Source organism: Rousettus aegyptiacus, unplaced genomic scaffold (genome assembly GCF_014176215.1).
Source record: "Rousettus aegyptiacus isolate mRouAeg1 unplaced genomic scaffold, mRouAeg1.p scaffold_m13_p_2, whole genome shotgun sequence".
In the NCBI taxonomy this organism is placed as follows: Eukaryota; Metazoa; Chordata; class Mammalia; order Chiroptera; family Pteropodidae; genus Rousettus; species Rousettus aegyptiacus.
Genome location: NW_023416295.1, coordinates 174,610,916 through 174,628,936, shown reverse-complemented (window position 1 = coordinate 174,628,936; position 18,021 = coordinate 174,610,916). Strand labels below are relative to the sequence as shown.

The 18,021-nt window shown below is 56.2% G+C and overlaps 1 protein-coding gene across 1 annotated transcript; it reads right to left on the bottom strand.

Moving 5' to 3' along the window:
- Window positions 1-259: 259 nt before the first annotated feature.
- UPK3A (uroplakin 3A) lies at window positions 260-7,763 on the bottom strand. Its single transcript, XM_016135725.2, has 6 exons — window positions 7,660-7,763; window positions 6,498-6,653; window positions 4,784-5,063; window positions 3,217-3,299; window positions 1,979-2,111; window positions 260-563 (listed from the first exon to the last, which is right to left on the bottom strand). Exons 1-6 carry the CDS (start codon window positions 7,709-7,711, stop codon window positions 404-406), a joined length of 864 nt encoding a protein of 287 aa, XP_015991211.2. The 5' UTR covers window positions 7,712-7,763; the 3' UTR covers window positions 260-403.
- Window positions 7,764-18,021: the final 10,258 nt, after the last annotated feature.

Here is an 18,021-nt window from a genome sequence, read left to right as displayed (position 1 = left end):
GACAGAGCCGCCTGTGGGGGAGTAGCCAGCAGAGCCACGCCCAGGCTGCAGTGTGGTTTCCAGATTTCCAGTACCTCGCAGCCAGCAAGGCATATTCTCACGGGCCACCCTGAAGTTCCCGAGAGAGGACAGGGGAGGTGCTGTTTCCCCATTTCACGGCTGGGAGGGGGCGGGGTCAGACCGCCAGGTGCCGAAAATCAGCCCCCTGCCCCGCCCTCTGGAGAAGCAGCTCCGCCCCTCAGTACGACCTGGACTCACTCACTCACCTCCTCGCTCACTCATTCTGTGAATCTGCATCAAACTCAATTCTTGGGGAGATTTTACTGAAATTTTTTTCTGCATTTGGACCGACAGGCCCTGTTTCGCCTTGGATGGGGCCAGGGGAGGAGGTGGCTGCCCCAGCTCAGTCCTGGAGCTTGCTGGTGTACACCTCGGCCCTGTCCAAGGGCGGCCCCCGGTTCACAGATGCGTACGAAGCCTCCGACGTCCCCAGGGACTTGGGGGTGGCCTCCTGCGTGATCTGGGAGTCATGCGTGGCTCCCCCATCAGAATCGCCCGTGTCCCTGACCAAGGGGGCAAAGAGAGCCAGGGTTAGGGACTCGGAGCAAGCCCAAACCCCTTCCGCTGGCCAGGGACCTTTCGCCTGAGACTGTTTTCGCGGATGTCGTCTTAGGCATTCATTCAATAGGCCTGTCCTATAAAGCGCTTACCGTGTGCCAGGCCCTGGGACAAGGACAGTGTCACCCTTTTGGAACTATGTCCGCAAAGACGGGGCATTCTGGGCCCTTGACAGGAATGGCTGTGGAAGTGGGGTGCGGCCGGAGCTGGGCCGGGGGTGGCGGGAGCGGTAAACGGAAGAGCCAGGCTAAGGCAGATAACGGGACCTTAGGTGCCAGATTAGGGTGTCGCCCAAAGGGAGGGAAGGACGTAACCCTGTCCTGACGGCTCCCAGGGCTGGCCAGACGGACCAGTCTCGTGGCGGCTAATCTCATCTATTATCTGTATTTTTATTAGTTTAAATGTCAGAGGCAACCTGATCTCCAGGTTCGCCGCCTCCTCCCCGCCCTCCGCTCACCCGCGTCCTCTCCTGCCGGGCCGTTTTCTATGTGTCCGCTTAGTTTCACCGCTTCTAAGAAGCTTTTCCACCTGCAGGCTTCCCCACTCCCCCTGGGACAGGCACCGTCTTGATGCTCGAAGTCCTCTGGGGCTCCCTCTCTCTCTCTGAGAAGCACACTGCATGTGACTTTTCCATCCATCCCTGTCCTGATGAGAGTCTGCTCCTGCTGCCCCTTCCTCCAGGAAGCCCACCTCGATGCTCCAGGCAGGATCTGCATCCCCACAGCACCTGTGGGCGCCTCGATCCACCCCCTCCCTGCTCAGTCCCCCCGTCTTCCCACCGGCAGCCTGTTAGCTGTTCTCGACACCCCGCGAAGACCCCGAATCCTTATCCAAGTAGACGCAACTCAGAGCTGTTCGTGGTGGGGTCAGGGGACTGGGGTTCGGTCCTGGCTCTGTCTTAACTGGCCGTGTGACCTTGGGCCGCCCTTCCTCCTCCGGCCTCAGCTTCCCTATCTGTACTGCAAGCGGGTGAATTATAATGACGACAAAAGCTAATACTCGTTTAGTGCCCAGGTGCTGCCCCGAGGATGGTAGGGATTATTTCACTCGGCCTTCACAGCTCCACCGAGTGGGTGACATTTATCAGTAACTCCATTTTCCGGAAGAGAAACCCGAGGCCTAGGAGGGTCAGATACTGGCCCAAGGTTGAGCGACAGTGTCACGCGTGGGATCTGCCCACAAAGCCCCTGTCTCCCCAGCTGACCTTGGACGTCCTGAGACTCATCTCCCTCTCCCTGGACCCCACCCAGGTGGGAGGCAGCTCCTTCGCCCGGGCTCTCCCCTGCCTCAGAAGACCCTCCCAAGGCGGCGTGTCCAGTGTGGCCCCCCGAGCCCTGCCCTCCAGCTGCCAGGAACTCACACGAGACTAAGGACGATGGCGCCGGCAAAGCCCAGGAGGAGGAAGAAGGGCAGGGAGCCCAGGATGGACGTGATGACGATCATGCCGCCGCTCCGCCGGCCCGGCCACGTGTCGATCGCGGAACGCGGGGTGACTGAGGGGACACGGGCCCATTACGCCCCGGACTCTGCACCCTCGGCCTTCTCCCAGGGACGCACAGGCTCCCCCGGCCCCGGTGGCGGCGAGTCCCAGGGAGGAGGCGGGGACCCACTTCCACGACTGTCTCTCCCCAGCCCCGAGGCACAGTTATCTGCCTGTCCCCACCTCCCAGTTCCCGGCTTTCTCTTGTGTGTGTCTGGTCGCTTTTAACTGTCTTTTTACATACTTTTAAATTATCAGCTGACTCCAGTCTTCCGGTTAGATGGATGGGATACGGATTATAAACTATGAACGGTGAAGCATGGGGCCCTGGTCTAATGGACCCGGGTGGACCGTGGGTCTCCCTCTGCTCTGGCCTGTGTCGCTCACTCTTTAGGAACCAAGTGAACAAACAATGTGTAGGTCCCACTGTGAGCCGACCACTTTCCAGCCGTTGCCCCACGCAGACCCCACAGGACCCCCATTCTGCAGTGCGCTCACGGCAGCTGAGGGAGACGCCAGGCTCACGCCCATAGGTCAGTCTGGACCTGGCGGGGGGGGGGGGGGGCGGTGCCCTCCTCACAGCCTGACCGCAGCCCCGAGACAACTGGGCCTCGCGCTTTTGTCTGGTCACCCGGAGGGACCCTGCCGGGGAGGCAAAGCCCAAGGTTCTTCCTGCCTCTTCTCAGAGGTGGGATCTGAGGGCCTGCAGGGCTCACACTGCGGCGAGGCTCAGAGGCCGGGCAAACGCCTGGGCCCAGGAGCCCCCCGCTTCTGGTGAAACCGTCCAGGCTCTGTGGGAAAATGAAGAACAGCCGGGGCGGGGGGCACTCCTCCTGCTTCGGGGCTCCTGCGCCCATGGCTGAGCCAGCCTCTGGGACCACTTCAGTGCTTATGATGTGTGCTGCTGTGAGGATTCAACAAAGGGGCTGTTTAGGCTCTAACTGCGGGATAAACTGCACAGCCCTTGGAGGTTGAAGTTTCGGGTTAAATTATTTTCAGATGCATTTTCTTCAAAACCCGGTGGCCTATCAGTGTCTGGAGAGACTTTTCAGAGTGACGACCTGAGTCCGCGTTCCCAGAGTCCTTGAAGACCGGCCCCAGCCCACCCCAGCACTTACGCTGGTTGGTGCGGATGGGGTCCGACCACAGGGTCTGGTCCTGTACCAAGCCGGTGGACATGTTGACAAGGACGTACTTGAATCTGGAAGGAGACGGATCGAGAATGACTTCCGTCCATCCTGTGAGCCGTGGTCACAGGGAGGTGGGAGTTACTAGGATGGCCGGAGTGGGGGACAGAGTGGGGACTTCTAGGAGATGGAAATCTAGGCTGCCACAGGACAGTGCTGGACTTTGCGCTGGCCACAGGTTACTGCCCTGGACCTTTTCCCCAGCTCTGATGCCACCTCCTCCAGGAAGGCGGCAGTGTCAGAGGCCCTCCTTTAGGCTCTCCCTCCGGGAGACCTCTCTGTTTCTCTATGCTGCACACGCAGCATATTTCCTGAGCATTGACCCATTTGTCCCCAAGTTTTGCCTTCCACTTTTCCCAGTCTGGTCCTCGGTATCACTAAAAAGGACTTAAAATAACAACAACAGCAACAACTATTTCCACCCCACTGCTCCGGGATAAGGGCTACATTTTACATATAGATAAAATGTATAAAGGAAGATCAGGCAATACAGTACCAAATACCCACAGCTGACTGAAAATCAGTTTAAAATGCTGAATGTTCTGAAAATTAAGGAATTGGCAGCCTCTAGTTTAACACAGGAAAAAAGTAAAGACCCTTAAAATCTCTGTAGCACCCAGTGTTCTGCCTAATCCCCCGCCTCTCGAGGTTTGCAGGCGACGGTTCCAGAGGCTGGGGTCTGCGTCTGTGTCCGGGAGGTGGGGTGGGCTTTGCGATCGAGTTGGAGGGAGAGGGTAAGAAGGAAGTCGGAGGGAAGGGTGGAGAGGAGGGCAGAGGAGACTGGGGACTCGTGTCCTGCATGGTGGCTGAGGCCGGAGAAGGGGCAAGCCATCAGAGAGGTTGGCAAGTGAGTGATGGCCTGGCCCCCGAGTGCAGCCGAGAAGGGACAGAGACCCCCACCCAGGCGTCTCCACAATAACAGGAACGGCTTGAGCACCAGGTAAGACCCTCTGGCCATGGGTGCGGGATGAGCCCCCGAGCTCTGCACAGAGAAGATGCTGGGGAAATGGCTGTGGAAGTGAACGAGGGACCCCCTGTGTGCTGGAGGAGGCGGGAAGAGGCGGAGGACCAGGTCGGAGCTGGGAGAGCCTTCGGTGGGGCTCCCGCTCAGGCCGGGCCCCCTCTTGTCACCAGACGACCCCCCTTTCCCTCTCTGCATCACAGTTTCCTGTCTAATGAAGTGGGGTTGGGCGCTAAGTGCCACCTTGGTGATGGGCCAGGACTGGGTGCATAATTTGCAGGGCCCAGTGCAAAATAAAAATTCAGGCCTCTTGTTTAAAAATTAAGAGTTTCAAGATGGCAGAGCATTTAGCCAGGAAGGGCCCTTCTGAGCACAGGCCAACCCTGTGCCCAGTTACACGCCCAGGAAGCCCTTCATGGGACCCGGGATGCTCCTAGCACATAGTAGGCTCTCAGGACATGTGCCTCACACACTTCGCCAGCTTTGGGTCTTCCTGAGTTGGGGCTGGGCACAGCTGCCCCAGCTGCCCACACTCACCTGTATTCCGTGGCCGCTGACAGGGGCGGGTTGCAGAGGCCCTGGAAGTTGGGGTCAGACAGACAGGTCCCATTGTCGCCCACCCGAACCAGGTATGCATTCAGGATCTCCGAGACCCGCGACACGTCCCCTACTGCATCCAGGCTGGGCAGGTCGCTGCAGGGGCTCAGGTCAAAGGCGCAGGCCTTGTACGGGCCTGTCCTGCCTCCGTCCGTTTGCTGGATCGTGGCGCTCAGTGGCGTCTGGGTGTCGTCCTGCACAGAGGTGTTCCTGGAGCTGGCTGTGGAGACAGTGCCGGCGGTGAGGTTCCTGGCCACCCCCGCTCAGCCGCTCACTCAGTCAATCATCAAACGTCCCTGAATGACCTCGTTGAGCCAGCACTGTGGCTCAGGGGGCGGCAGGAGGCAGGCTTAATCCCTGCCCTGCAGGGCTTCCTCTGCAACGGAGGTAACAGACGGAGTGGCTGGGCAGGGTGGGGGGCAGGGGAGAATGGTCCCCTGCTCCGGGCTCTGAAGTGCAGCTCTCACCCACCTCATCTTGTCACAGGCCTGTAATCCCCCAACCCTGACAGACTATTGTCATTTCCTCGCTGGACTCTCCCTTCCATGAAATGGGTCAGACAGTACTGGGGAAACTGCGTGGGGGCAGGAGACCCATCGCGGACCCTACGTCTCTTCCTTACCAGCCGGGTGATTTCGGACAACCCGATTTACCTCTCTGGACCCTGGCCTGTAAAACGGGAGAAAAATACCCCACAGTGCCCACAGACAGGACACAGGTAGACAGGCGGTCAATAAATGACGGCTGAAAGGATAAAATGACCCCAAGCGAGCTGTCGCAAATGGCCGATCACTAGAGATGTAAGAGCTTGTCATTGGGTTCCTTCTCTAGGAAGCCCAGGGCTGCTGCCGGCAAATGGCAAACAGGCAAGGGCTGCGCCGCAGCCAGCGGGCGCCCTCGAGAACACCCATCTGGAGCCACCGCGGGAGGGACTTGAGCTTAGGCTGGGGAGTCTGGATTCGCTCCCCGGGCCGGGAGCTCCAGGGTGTCAGCACATTTCTGAGCCCTGTCTCTTCGCTCTGTGACAGACGTCATGATACAGTTGGCCCTTGAACATCGTGGTGGTTAGGGGAGCGTTTGAAAATCTGAATATAATTTTTGACTCCCCAGAAACGTACCTACTAACAGCTCTCTGTCGACTGGTCACATAAACAGCCAATTAACACATGTGTTGTTTGTTATACGTATTATATGCAGTATTCTTACAATAAAGTAAGGCAGAGGAAGAGAAAGTGCTATCACGAAAAGCATAAAGAAGAGAAAATACATTTACAGTATTTATTGAAAAAAGATCCTCGGATAAGTGGGCCCGTGCAGTTCAGACCCGCGTTGAGGGTCCACTGTATTATCTTGCAGGCTGGCTATAAATATCAGCTCTAAGGTGCGCAAAGCACCTGGTGTGATGTAGGTACTCAGTGATCGGCACTGTCATGGTTCCCCCCGCTAGACTGGATGTCCCTCCAGGTCAAGGACATGTCTGTGACTATGGCGCCCAGCCCAGGGCTGGCCCAGAGTGGACACAGTGCAGGTTGGTGAGGTGCATGGGGCAGTTTAGTTACATGGATGGAGCACCCCTCTATCTGCCTCCTTCCCTCCTCCCTGAAGACAGGTCGAAGCCCCTTTCAGCACAGCCAAGGGGGAGCAGCACCCTCACCCGAGGCGACCAGGACGTAGAGGTAGACCCGATGGGGGCCATCGAGGGCTGCTGTGCCGTCAAACATGCAGAGAGGCTTCTCCAAGGCCACGGTGGTGAGGGTGGGGTTGTTGGTGACGAAGGTCACACTGGCCAGTTGGGGCTGGAAGTTCACACCTGGTGGATGCAATGAGGACAGAAGGTGACTCCTGACAGAACTGTCCCACCCATGGGCACCCTTTGCCCTCCTCCCGACGCGCACGCACACACGTCTCTGCATGCAGTTACTGAGCACCTGCTGTGTGCCAGGCACCAGGCTTCACTCTCCCCACGGGCCATCTCAGGAACCTGTCTCACACATGGGCAGCATGCTGTCCCCACTCGGCCACCCTGGCCAGGAACCAGGCAGTCCGGGGCCTCTCTCTCCCCCCGCAGACATTCAGTCAGAACGAAGAACCCCACTGCCCCTCCTAGGTGTCTCTCCGCCCCAGTCGCGTGTCTTAGAGTCCCACCCTCCTCTCCTAGTGACAAACCCTCCCCCATCCTCTGCTCCCTAACATGGCAATCTGACCGCGCACTCTCCCGCCAGGCCCCATCCACGGCTCCCCACGGCCCTCCGATGCAGTCCAGTCTCTCTGGAGGGGCAGTGAGGTCCTGAAGTCTTGGGCCTTGCTTTATTGGGCATCCGGCCTCAGCTGTATGCACACCCCCTCCACCCCGAGCTCCAGCCACACGGATGGACAACGGACAGTAAGGAGGTTCCCAGCATAGAAGATGCCACCTCCCTCCTCCCCAAGCCTGCCCAGGTGCTCCTTCACCTAGAGTGTCCCTCCGTCTCCCCCAGTCCGGGAGTCACCATGAGTCTAGCCCGGTTCCTCCTCTGCTCTCCCGCACACCCATCAGAGGATTCTGTTCTCCTTGAGCCCTGGAATCCCTACTAGAGGAAGCTTATTAATCAGTGTTGGCTATTATTAATATCTGGGCCCCCAGAGCCTGCCCAGGGCCTGGCACACAGCAGGCATCCGGACCTATTGCTGGACTGAACAAATGAAGTTCCCGTTCCCAACGCCCCTTCCCATCCGGGCTCCTCTCAGGACTCCTCCGAAGGGTCAGGGTGCAGGCCACGCCCCAGGACACAACTGCCCGCCCTGGGCACGGCCCCTTCCTCTCATCATCCACTTACCAGAGCAGAGCCACAGGAAGCCGAGAGCCAGCAAGGCGCAGAGCGGAGGCATGCCTGGCACAGACCACGACCGCGCGTGGCGGGCGGTCCAGGGGACAAGCGTGCACCTGTCTCTCCCCGGCGGCTCGCCTGCGGGCCCCGGGCCCTCCCCCCGGCTCGCCCCGCCCCCGCCCGCGCTGGCCAATCCGTGGCCTTTCGAGGGTCATTTGCATACGCCCCGCCCCAGGCTCCCCGGCTCGCGAAGTGCCCCAGCGCACACATGCTTCTGAGCTGTTTCCAAAGCCGAAATGTAGGCAGAGACTTTCCCCGCGTCTGTCGCCTAATGAGACCTTGGGGACAAGCCCGCCTCTATGAGCCTCAGTTTTCATACTGCAAAATGGGGATGCTAATTCCTACAACTCTTTATGGAGACCCGAGTAGGTACCAGACACTGGGCTCTTGAAACGAACCTGACTCTGCTTAACCAGCGAAAGTGCTGTCATGGCAACCTTGAAGTCCTGCGTCTGTGAGGTGTCTGGGGAGACCTGTGGTGTGACTGATTCCTTCAGGTCACAGGTTCAAGGCCAAGGCTGCACGTGCACTCCCCGGATAAAAACGAATAATCCATAACAATCACTATTAGAGTTAGTGTGACAATGAGAGAAATGTGCGTTATGGATCGTGTGTTGGATAATGATATAGATTAGATGTTAAATTTTTCCAGTGTGACCATCGCATTGCGATTATGAAGAAGATGCACTCTGGAGTCTTGGGGGGAAAGTGTCACACCACCCGAAACCAACATGCACTGCGCACGCGTGCCCACGTCCGTGGCGTGAGGGAGGGAGGTCGAGAGATAAAGCGAAGGGAGCGTGGCTGTCATTGTACTGCTCTGGGAATGTTTCTGTCGATCGGAAAGTTTTCGAGGGAAAAACGCTGGGAGAAAGAGATTCCATGCTCAGCAGGAAATGCGCTGTCGTTTTCTCCGGACCTTAGTTTCTCTGTAAAATGAGGAGAGGGTTTGATGGCCTCTCAGCTCATTCCAAGAGTGAATAATCAGATCCTTATCTCCAGGGAACAGAAAACGCCCCAGAGATAAGGAGCTCTGGAGCACGGGGTTAGGTTTTCCTCCAAGAATATTTTGTGAACTGACATTTCTCATCCAACGATGGTTTGTGAAGGTGGAGTTTATCGAGGCCGGCAGAGTTCTCTCTCAGGCTCAGCCTGGAATCACTGTGAGAAGGGGAAGGCCCAGGAAGCCATCCTCTTCCCCCAAAACTCAGCAGTTTCAAATGAAAAAACAAACAAAAAGTCCTCTGCTCTCTTGCCTTGTCCAAATATGGAGAGGACGTTTAGGGGGAGGGGAGGGTTAAAATAATAATGTGCTAAGGCCCAAACACATTGTGCAAAAAAAGAAAGTCTGGGATTTATAAACAAGTCCCCTCTTCGCAGAGGCTGACTTTCGTCTGCCCTGTTCTAAAGAGGGGGAAAGTGCAGGAGGAATGAGTCGCTGTGGCAAACGCACTTGGAAGACACCCACACTAGGCTGCACAGAGCAGAACAGGTGAAAAGAGGCCCTGACACCTGCCCATGTCCCCCAGCTGCGGCCCAGTGTCCCATGGGGACATTCCCAAAAATTTTGACAAAAAAATGTTTTTCCTCCTTTTTGAACAAGTGTGATCCAGGACACTGGGCTTCGGTCTGACTTAGATCTGTGTCTACCCCTCCTCAGTCCATCGGACCACAGCTCTGAACCCTGGCCCAGAGGCCATGCCCCTCAGAGGCCACGGAGCAGGAAGTGCCGCGAAGTGAGAGGTTATGCGAACCCCAGCCCTGCCCCGGCCCCTGTGACTTTGAAACCCCGGTGATTTATGGGTTGGAAATTCTCGATCCAGAGATGTCTCTCCAAGGGTCAGGGAGGCCGCAGCCAGTTTCCACGACTCTTTTCTTTAGAAGTCAGAGACATTGCAGGTACCCCTCCCCCTTCCCCTCCCGCCCCCCAGCAAGCATTCGCTGTCAGCATTTGCCGCAGCCACGCTTTTCTGCACATCGAGACTGTCACTTTAAAACTAAACAAAACGCAAGCAAAGGAACCCAAGCTCCCTTGGGAGCTCACTGGCCTACCTCAGCTCCAAGTAGCTGTGGTGGCAGCTCCTCCAAGCCCCAGCCACCTCTCCCCTAGGTGGTCCTGAAGGGCCCCGGCTCTGGTTCTCTCTGTGGCGGTCCCTGGCCCTTTGCAATAAAGTGGTGGTACTCGAGGTGACCCTTGCAGAGTGCAGGCATGCAGTGCGGTCGTGGGGTGAACGTGCTCCGTGACTTGGGCGCTGTAGCATCGGGGTTGTCACTGTCTCTCCCACGGCCTCCGGGCCATTGCCCTCTGCCCAGCCCTATCAGGCTGGTCGTGCCGCACTAGACACTGGCCGCCCGAGCTCACCACACCCTCCCGTGGCCTTTATGGCTCCAAGGACCAGGGCTGCCACGGTGCTCCCCACTTTGAGATCCACGAGTGGTGCTTTCTCAGCCCCCTCCCCCACCTGCTGCCCTGAAGCCCTTTTTGCACATGCTGTGCCCACCGCCAGAGGCACCCCTGCTCCCCACTCCTCCAAGCGAGCCCCCTGTCCTCCAAGGCCCAACCCGAGTCCCCCCTCCTCCAGGAAGTCTTCCTCCTTCTGTGTCGTTCCAGCACAGGACCTGTGTGGCCGTGTTGACATCATGCCGGTGGTGTGTCATACCCCCCAACCCCCAGAACGAGAGCCCCTCCTGGGCCACGATAGGTCCTCATTGTTACGGTGACGCCTGTGCCCTGCGCAGAGCATACACCTGTCGGCATTTGATGAAAGCATGAGTGAGAGAATGTTTAAATTACTGTGAGAAGAAGAGAGGAGGCTCTTCGAAGCTGCCAAGTCCGCCCCGGTTCACGCCAGGCGCTCTCCTAGGACGCGTAGCCCGGCAGGAGGAACGCCCACAGCGTGGCCGTGTTTTGAAGGCTGAGCTGCCCCGAACTTGCTGATGAATTGGATGTGGGGTGTGGGTAAGGGGGGATCAAGGGCGGCCCCACGCTCTGGCCCCAGGAAACAGAGGGACGGGGGTGCCCTGGACTGAGACGGGGAGGTTGTGGGAAGAGCAGGTTTGGAGGGCAGAGGAAATGAGGGTGTCGGTTCTAGACCTTCTGATTCTGTTTTACAGCTGAGGCTCTGGGTCACCGGGAGGCAGGGCAGCTGGGCCAAGCCCCCAAGAGCTCCACGGAGCGGTCAGCCTCCCAGGTGCTTTCTGCTCCCAACAGCGGCCACTGTGGGTCCGCGAGCTGGTTCTCTGATCAGGAACCCATCCTTGGGCTTTGGCAAATCTGTGGAGGAAGAGGCAACTTCTCCCACCAGGTGACACCTGAGCGGTGGCAGGAGGTAAGGGGCACCGATTTACAACCTGAAATCAACAAAGGTCCACTAGAGCTACCAGCTGTCCAGCCCTGCGCTGGGCACGTGGGAGTGAGGGCAATCAGAGCCCCTGCGAAGAAGCTCTTGGGGCTCCTGCCTAGAGGCTGAAGGGCAGAGAGGGGGCTGTCATTCTCGCTGGCCCCTATCCCTGGGGGAAGCTGAGACGTCACTGGTTGGGTGTGGGCCGTTGGGCTGTGGCAAACTGGTTTGTCCGTCTCTGGAATGAAGCCCTGGTGAGATGCTCACCTCCCCTATCTGTGTGATCTGCAGGCTGTCGGGCATAGGGGAGCCTTTCCTGCCTGGCCAGAATCGATCTCCCTCCACCACACGCCACAGCGGGTTCTGCTCACGCTCTGCTGCGCTGAGTGTGTGTTTCAGGGTTCTGGGTGGCGGTGGGGGCGGTGGGTGCTTTAAGTGGTGGGGATGGGTCAGTCTGGTGGGGAGACGTAGGCTCCGCCCCTTCTGCTGCCTGTCCCAGCTCAGATAAAGGGCAGCTCTGACTTCGCTTCCTGACACTGCCCTTAGGGCTTCCTGACACTGCCCTTAGGGTCGTAGTGCCCGCATTTTAAACACCCAGCCGATAACTCCAGCTCTAAAACGAGTCCTCACCCAGGGGAATCACTTCATACATTACATAAAGGTCTAAGCTCTATGTTGTACGCCTGAAATTAAAATAAAATGATATTGATGTCATCTCTAATCGAAAAACAAAAATTAAAAAAATTGAAAATGAATTCTCTGTTCTGTGTCCCCATCCTAAGTCAACCTCCTAACAGCCACTCCTACCCTAAAAGGCCTGACAAGCTAGTTCGCATGGCTTCTAGAACACCTTGGACCTCCCCGACAGACCCCAAGGGGAAGCCAGGAGGCTTCGGGTTATGCGCAGGACTCGCTGTCAGCCAGGCGAGCTGTGGCCTTGGGCAAGTCACCTACTTCTTCGCACTACATCCTCATTTGAGGTCATAGACTCTCGATCATGGCTCTAAGGATTCAATAAGCTAATGTATCTGAATAGACATTTTTCCAAAGAGGACATACAGACGGCCGATAGGTACATGAAAAGATGTTCAACAACACTAATCATCAAAGAACTGCAAATCAACACCACAAATGAGATATCGCCTCACACCCGTTAGAACAGCTATTATCAAAACAACAAGAACTAGGTGCTGGAAAGGATGCGGAGAAAAGGGGACCCTTGTGTACTGCTGGTGGGAATGTAAATTGGTACAGTTGCTATGGAAAACGGTATGGCAGTTCCTCGAAAAATTAAAAATAGAATTACCATATAATCCAGCAATTCTGCTTCTGGGTATTTATCCTAAGAAAATGAAAACATTTAACTTGAAAATATATACACATTCCTATATTCATTACAGCATCATTTATAATATTCCAAGATATGGAAACAACCTAAGTGTCTATGAATGGATGAATGGGTAAAGAAGAAGGAGCATATATATATATATATAATGGAATATTATACAGCAATAAAGAAGAATAAAATCTTGCCATTTTCGACAACAGGAATGTAACTACAGGGTATAACGCAAAGTGAAACAAATCAGACAGAGAAAGACAAATACTGTATGATTCACGTGCATGTGGAACCTAAAAACTAAAACCAAAAAACCCAAAACAAACAGATATATAGCTCGTAGATACAGAGAACAGATTGGTGGTTGCCTGAGGAGGGGGAGGGGTGGGGGGACAAAATGGGTAAAGGTGGTCAAAGGACACGAGCTTCAGTCAAAACAGTTAGTGATACTGTTTTGCATATTTGAAAATAGCTCGGAAAGTGGGTCTTGAAAGTTCTTGTCACGAGAAAAAAAATTTCTCATTATATACGGTGACAGATATTAACTGGACTTGTTGTGGTGCTCAGTTTGCAATAGATTTGTGTAATATGTACAAATATCAAATTATTACACTGTTTACCTGAAACTAATATAATGTATTTCAATAATAAATAAATAATTGAGCTACTGTGTATCACAAGGACTCAACAGTGAGAATTAAATGAGATGATATACGTCTTGAGTAACCGATAAATGAATAAATGAATCCTAGGTGTTTGCCTGTTTGCTTGTTCAGCGGAATCTTACTCCAGACAAATAACCCCACTGGAGAATTTAGAACACCGGGAGCAGGTGGAGGGTCTTCTGGGGAGAAGCTGGTCTTTCGCTGCTCCTCGAATCAATCCATAGAGTTGAGCTTCTCCTTTCTCTAGACCGGCAGTGTCCAACTGTAGCCACTAGCTAGGCACGTGGCGATTTAAAGTTCATTCCAATTAAGTACAATTAAAAATTCAGCTCCTCAAGTGCATTCGCCACATGTCAAATGCTCAGTAGCCACACATGGCTGGCGGCTGCCACAATGGATGGTGCAGATCTAGAACATTCCTGTCTCTGCAGAAGGCTCTGCTGGACAGTACTGTTCCAGAGGTCAAGAGAGTTGTCCTGGGGGATCTCGCCGGCGGGGCTAAGAGGTGGGACAAACGGAACTGACTATGAGAATTGGCAGCTCGTGCAATAAAACTTTTCATTAATGCCTTTCTTCAAACGAATATGCATTTGACAAGTGTTTATTAAGTGCCTCCTACTGCGCGCTGGGCCTACAATTATTCAAACAATTATAGGAGGAAACAGACCCTCAGGACGATTTATATCAGGAAAAGGAGAGACATTTGTCAAATAAATCCAGGACGAGATAAGAGGCTCAGGGGGACTTGGACTCCTTCCCGGCTGGCAGGCAAGACCGGCCAGCGCAAAGGCCCAGCGGCAGAGGGCTGGAAGGCTGAGGGTCGGCCTACAGGCTGGGAGGGCACGGTCCTCGGAAGTTACAGACAAAGGTGATGGGACGGGCATGGGAGCCAGAGAGCCAGGTGACTCAGCGTTTGTGGCCACTCAGGCCCTAAGCAAGGGAGGAGGAGACGGGACTTCCACTCCCGTGACCCGTGACAGCTGCACGGGGTTCCCGGCTTCCAGATTTATTCACCTGAGAACCATTTCTTTAGTGGTCATTCTGGGATCATGGGTGACTTAGGGGACCCCCTGTGCACTGTCCTCAGAGAAGGAAACAGTGGAGGACATTGTGGACAGGGCCCCAGAAGTCTGTGGGAGCCCAAGGAAGACGCCTGGCCCAGCGTGAGGCCCGGGAAGGCTTCCTGGAGGCCGCGGTACCTTAACTAGGTCTTGTAGGTCTTGCTGCGGAGACCACAGGGGTTGGGCGGGAACACCCAAAGTAGGGCCCGGCTGTCCAGTGTGCCGCCCCTCCCCGGGGCCGCTTCCGGCCGCCGGGTCGCCAGGCTGCCCCGTCGCCAGGCTGCCCACTGGGGCCGCGCGTCGGTGTCGGGCGCCCCCTGGCGGCGCCCCGCGGACGGTTCTGCAGGGAGGGGGCGGTGCTGGGAATAACGGCCACGCCCACCCCAGGTCTATTCGAATCAGAAGAGAATGGATTTTTACGTGGAAGAAAATAACTTAGCATATAACTCTGACATATTTATCTTTATAAAATGGTTTTCGTTTATTATGAAGGAAGGATCCCGCAATGGCAAAAATGGCCAAGGTCTGGGAAAGTCATTCTGAGGTGTCTTCTGAGCCCGCCCTCTCTGACCCAGGCCTTCGGAGATCATCAGATGGGTGTGAGGACTGGCGAGTTTGGGAGAGGGGTGGAGGCTGCCCCCGCGTCCGGATGTTCAACACCATTCTCGATGCCCTGTCCCCAGGCGGACACCACGCCCAGTCTTTTTCTAAAGTAGTCAACAAAGACTGGTCCACCTCCTGTGCACCAGACTGGACACCGTGACCAGCCAGCGGATGGGACAGAAGCCCCGTGCTCACAGAGGCCGCATTTTCGTGGAGATAGTCCAAGGAAGGCCTCTGGGGTTAGGGGAGACAGGTGCTGGGTAGGAGGCTGGAGCTGGTGAGCGGGGAGAGCAATGGTGGACGGGGCGCTTTTGCACAGGTGGTCAGGGAAAGACATTTGAAAGACCGACAGAGGGAGGGGAGCGGGGACAGACTGGGACAAGCGGTGCCGGCGGAGAGAACAGGGAGGGGTCTGGAGAGATGAGGGAGGGCGGAGTGATAGGCGAGGAGTGGGGGGGGGGGGCAGGGCAGGGGTGCAGGCCTGGCAGGCCCCGGGGAGGGGGGGCAGTGGTCCTTCTCTACGTGGGAGCTGAGAGCCCCTGTTCAAAGGCTCTCCGGCTGCTGAGCTGATGGCAGGCTGGCTCTGGAGCGTGGCAGGGAGCTCAGCTGCAAAGCCGCGCGGCGGCCAGGGACACGTGCCCCCTTCCCCACCCCCCACCTGGGGCCTCCTCTCTCTCCTAGGCTGCCCCACCGACACCCCCCAGGCCCTCCTGCTTCTGGCCTCCCTCCCGCAATGTATCAGCTTTCCGGAACAGGCCAAGTGCGGACTCATGCGTCCTGATGTCCCATCTCATGCTTTAGGTCCCGTAAGGTCCCCCGCTGCTCCCAAGGTCGGTGAGCGCCTTACATAGAGCCCGTTCTTTTCATTTGCTCAGTGCACAAGAATAGTGAGGAGTCAAAGGCAAACGATTCCTTTGACTCCCCCAAATTTCTGGGCTCTCAAGGGCCCCCAGAGTGGATTTGGTTGAACCACAAGAGCACAGAGCTGCAGACTGTTTCTGGATCACAGGAAGAAACCTGGTTCTAGAGCCTTCGAGGATTCGCGTTTCCTAACTGATCTTGCAAGTTAGCCACTCGGAGAAGGAGGAGGCGGAGAGAAGGTGTCCCGCGAAGAAATCCTGGACCATTACCGCCTAGAAAGCATCGAGCCTGCCTTCCCCCTTAGAAATGGGGAAACTGAGGACTTCTTTCACCGCCCAAGCCCACAGAAGTCCTAAACTCTATCTTCAGACCCCAGGATGAGGGGTTGGAGCTCCGTCCTGTGACGAAGCAGGAATCAGCACCCTGGGTGAGCGGGACAGCATCACGCCAAAAGATGACCAGAGCATTAGTGAGCGAGTAGAACCTCCAGGGCCAGCAGGGGCGGACGCATCGGGCTTAAGCAGGAGGGCAGTTTTCAACAGCCAGCTAGGAAGAGCGGCGTGGAGGGCCCGAGCTGAGTTTGAGGGTTAGAAGGCATTCTAGGGTCAGAGGGTCACACCACAAGTGTGACCTAGGGCAGGCCTCACCTCTCTGGGCCTCCGCCCCCAAGCTATGCAATGTGGGCGCTGAACTGGAGGCCTCCGAGGGCCCTGCCAAGTGCTCACACTCTACTGACTGCATCTCGTTTTCACCTCCGGCAAGGAGGGTCCTGACTGCCAACGTACCACTGAAATTCACCCCTTGGTTTCGTGAGGCTCACATGTACCTCCGCTTCCATCACGACCCACCGATGGACAAGGGACAGAACCCCCTCTCAGCCGGCTTCGGCAGGAAGGGGAGCGCATTGGCTCCCGAAACTGGAAAAACTCGGCTTCGCTTTCCATCTCTCAGCCCGCTTTCCTCGCGTGGGCTCCGTTCTGGGCCAGTCCACCCCTCCCGACTGAGGTGGCTGCCAGCAGTTGTCCCCATAGCAGCCCAGAGTCTCAGGACAACCAGTGTCCAAGGATTGGCTCTGATCGGACCAGCCTGAACCAATCACTGTGGCCGCAGATATGCTGGCTCAAGTGCTCACTCCATGGGGGCTGCAATGGCTGGGCCTCCGAGGAAAATCCCGGGTCCCTTGTAACAAGAGGATGGCATGGATGCTTCACCTGCAAAAGGAGCAGTGGGTTGAATTGCGGCCTCACAGTGTCCCCCAAAGATATATCTCCTCGGAAGCTGTGTATGTGACCGACCTTAAAAAGTCTTTGCAGATATAATGAAGTTATGGCTATTCAGATGAGAGCAGTCCGGATTTAGGCTGAGCCCTAAATCCAACGTCAAGTGTCATTGTAAGAGGGAGGCAGAGAGAGATTTTGAGCGAAAGAGACACAGAAGGGAGGAGGCTGTGTGATGACAGAGAACAAGACTGGAGCGATGTGGCCCCAGGCCAAGGGACGCCCTGGCCCACTGGACGTGGGAGAGGCAAGCGAGGGCCCTCCCAGAGCCTCTGGAGGGAGTACAGCCCTGCAGACACCTTGACCTGTGCCTTCCGGCCTTCGGAACCATGAGAGAACACATTTCTGTTGTAAGTCCCCCAGTCTGTGGTCATTTGTGACGACGGGCATGGGACATTGTTATGACAGGTATGGGACACCAACGACACTCATCCCGGTCTCACTGAGGAAGCACCGTAAGCAGAATGTAGTTGTGACTCCCAAGGATCAAGCGTCTATATGGGGCGGGGAGGAGACCTCAAAACATGCCGAAACTTTCTCTCTAATCCAGCCTTTCACCTCGCACTCCCAGGATGCACTGCTGCTCCCAGCACCTCATCAGGAAAGGACAGGGGCCGGGGCAGAGCTGTTGGGCTCCAAACCTTTGTCAATGAGCCATCCCAAGGTAGGTGCTAGGTAAATATATCAACATGACTGAAGTGAGACGAAGATCTGCAAACATGAACACCGCCTTCTCCTCCAGGCTCATGGGCGCAAGTCCCGGCTACTCTGCCCGCTGGCCGTGTGTCTCTGAGTAGCCGCTGGGCGTCTCTGAGCCTCAGCTTTCTCCCTTTAGAATGGGGATGAGAACGGTCCAATCCTGCAGCTCAGGTGAGGATTAAATGAGCTGGACTCAATGGACCCAGCACCCGGCTGTCTCCCTTCCCCGCCCCCATCCCCACCCCCAAGGGGACCATGAGTCGGTCATTTTCTTTCCTTCACTCAGCAGTTACCTTTACAGCGCAGGCCCCACGCGGGGGGCTGAGAGGAGAGGGCCATTTTCAGGCCTTTGTTGGCCTGAGTTGCTCTTGCTTCGGAAGCTGTGCCCACATCATCTCGGACATGAATGTATATCCTTATCGAACGTCATTGTTCTCAAAAAAAAAAAAAAATTCTGAAAAGATT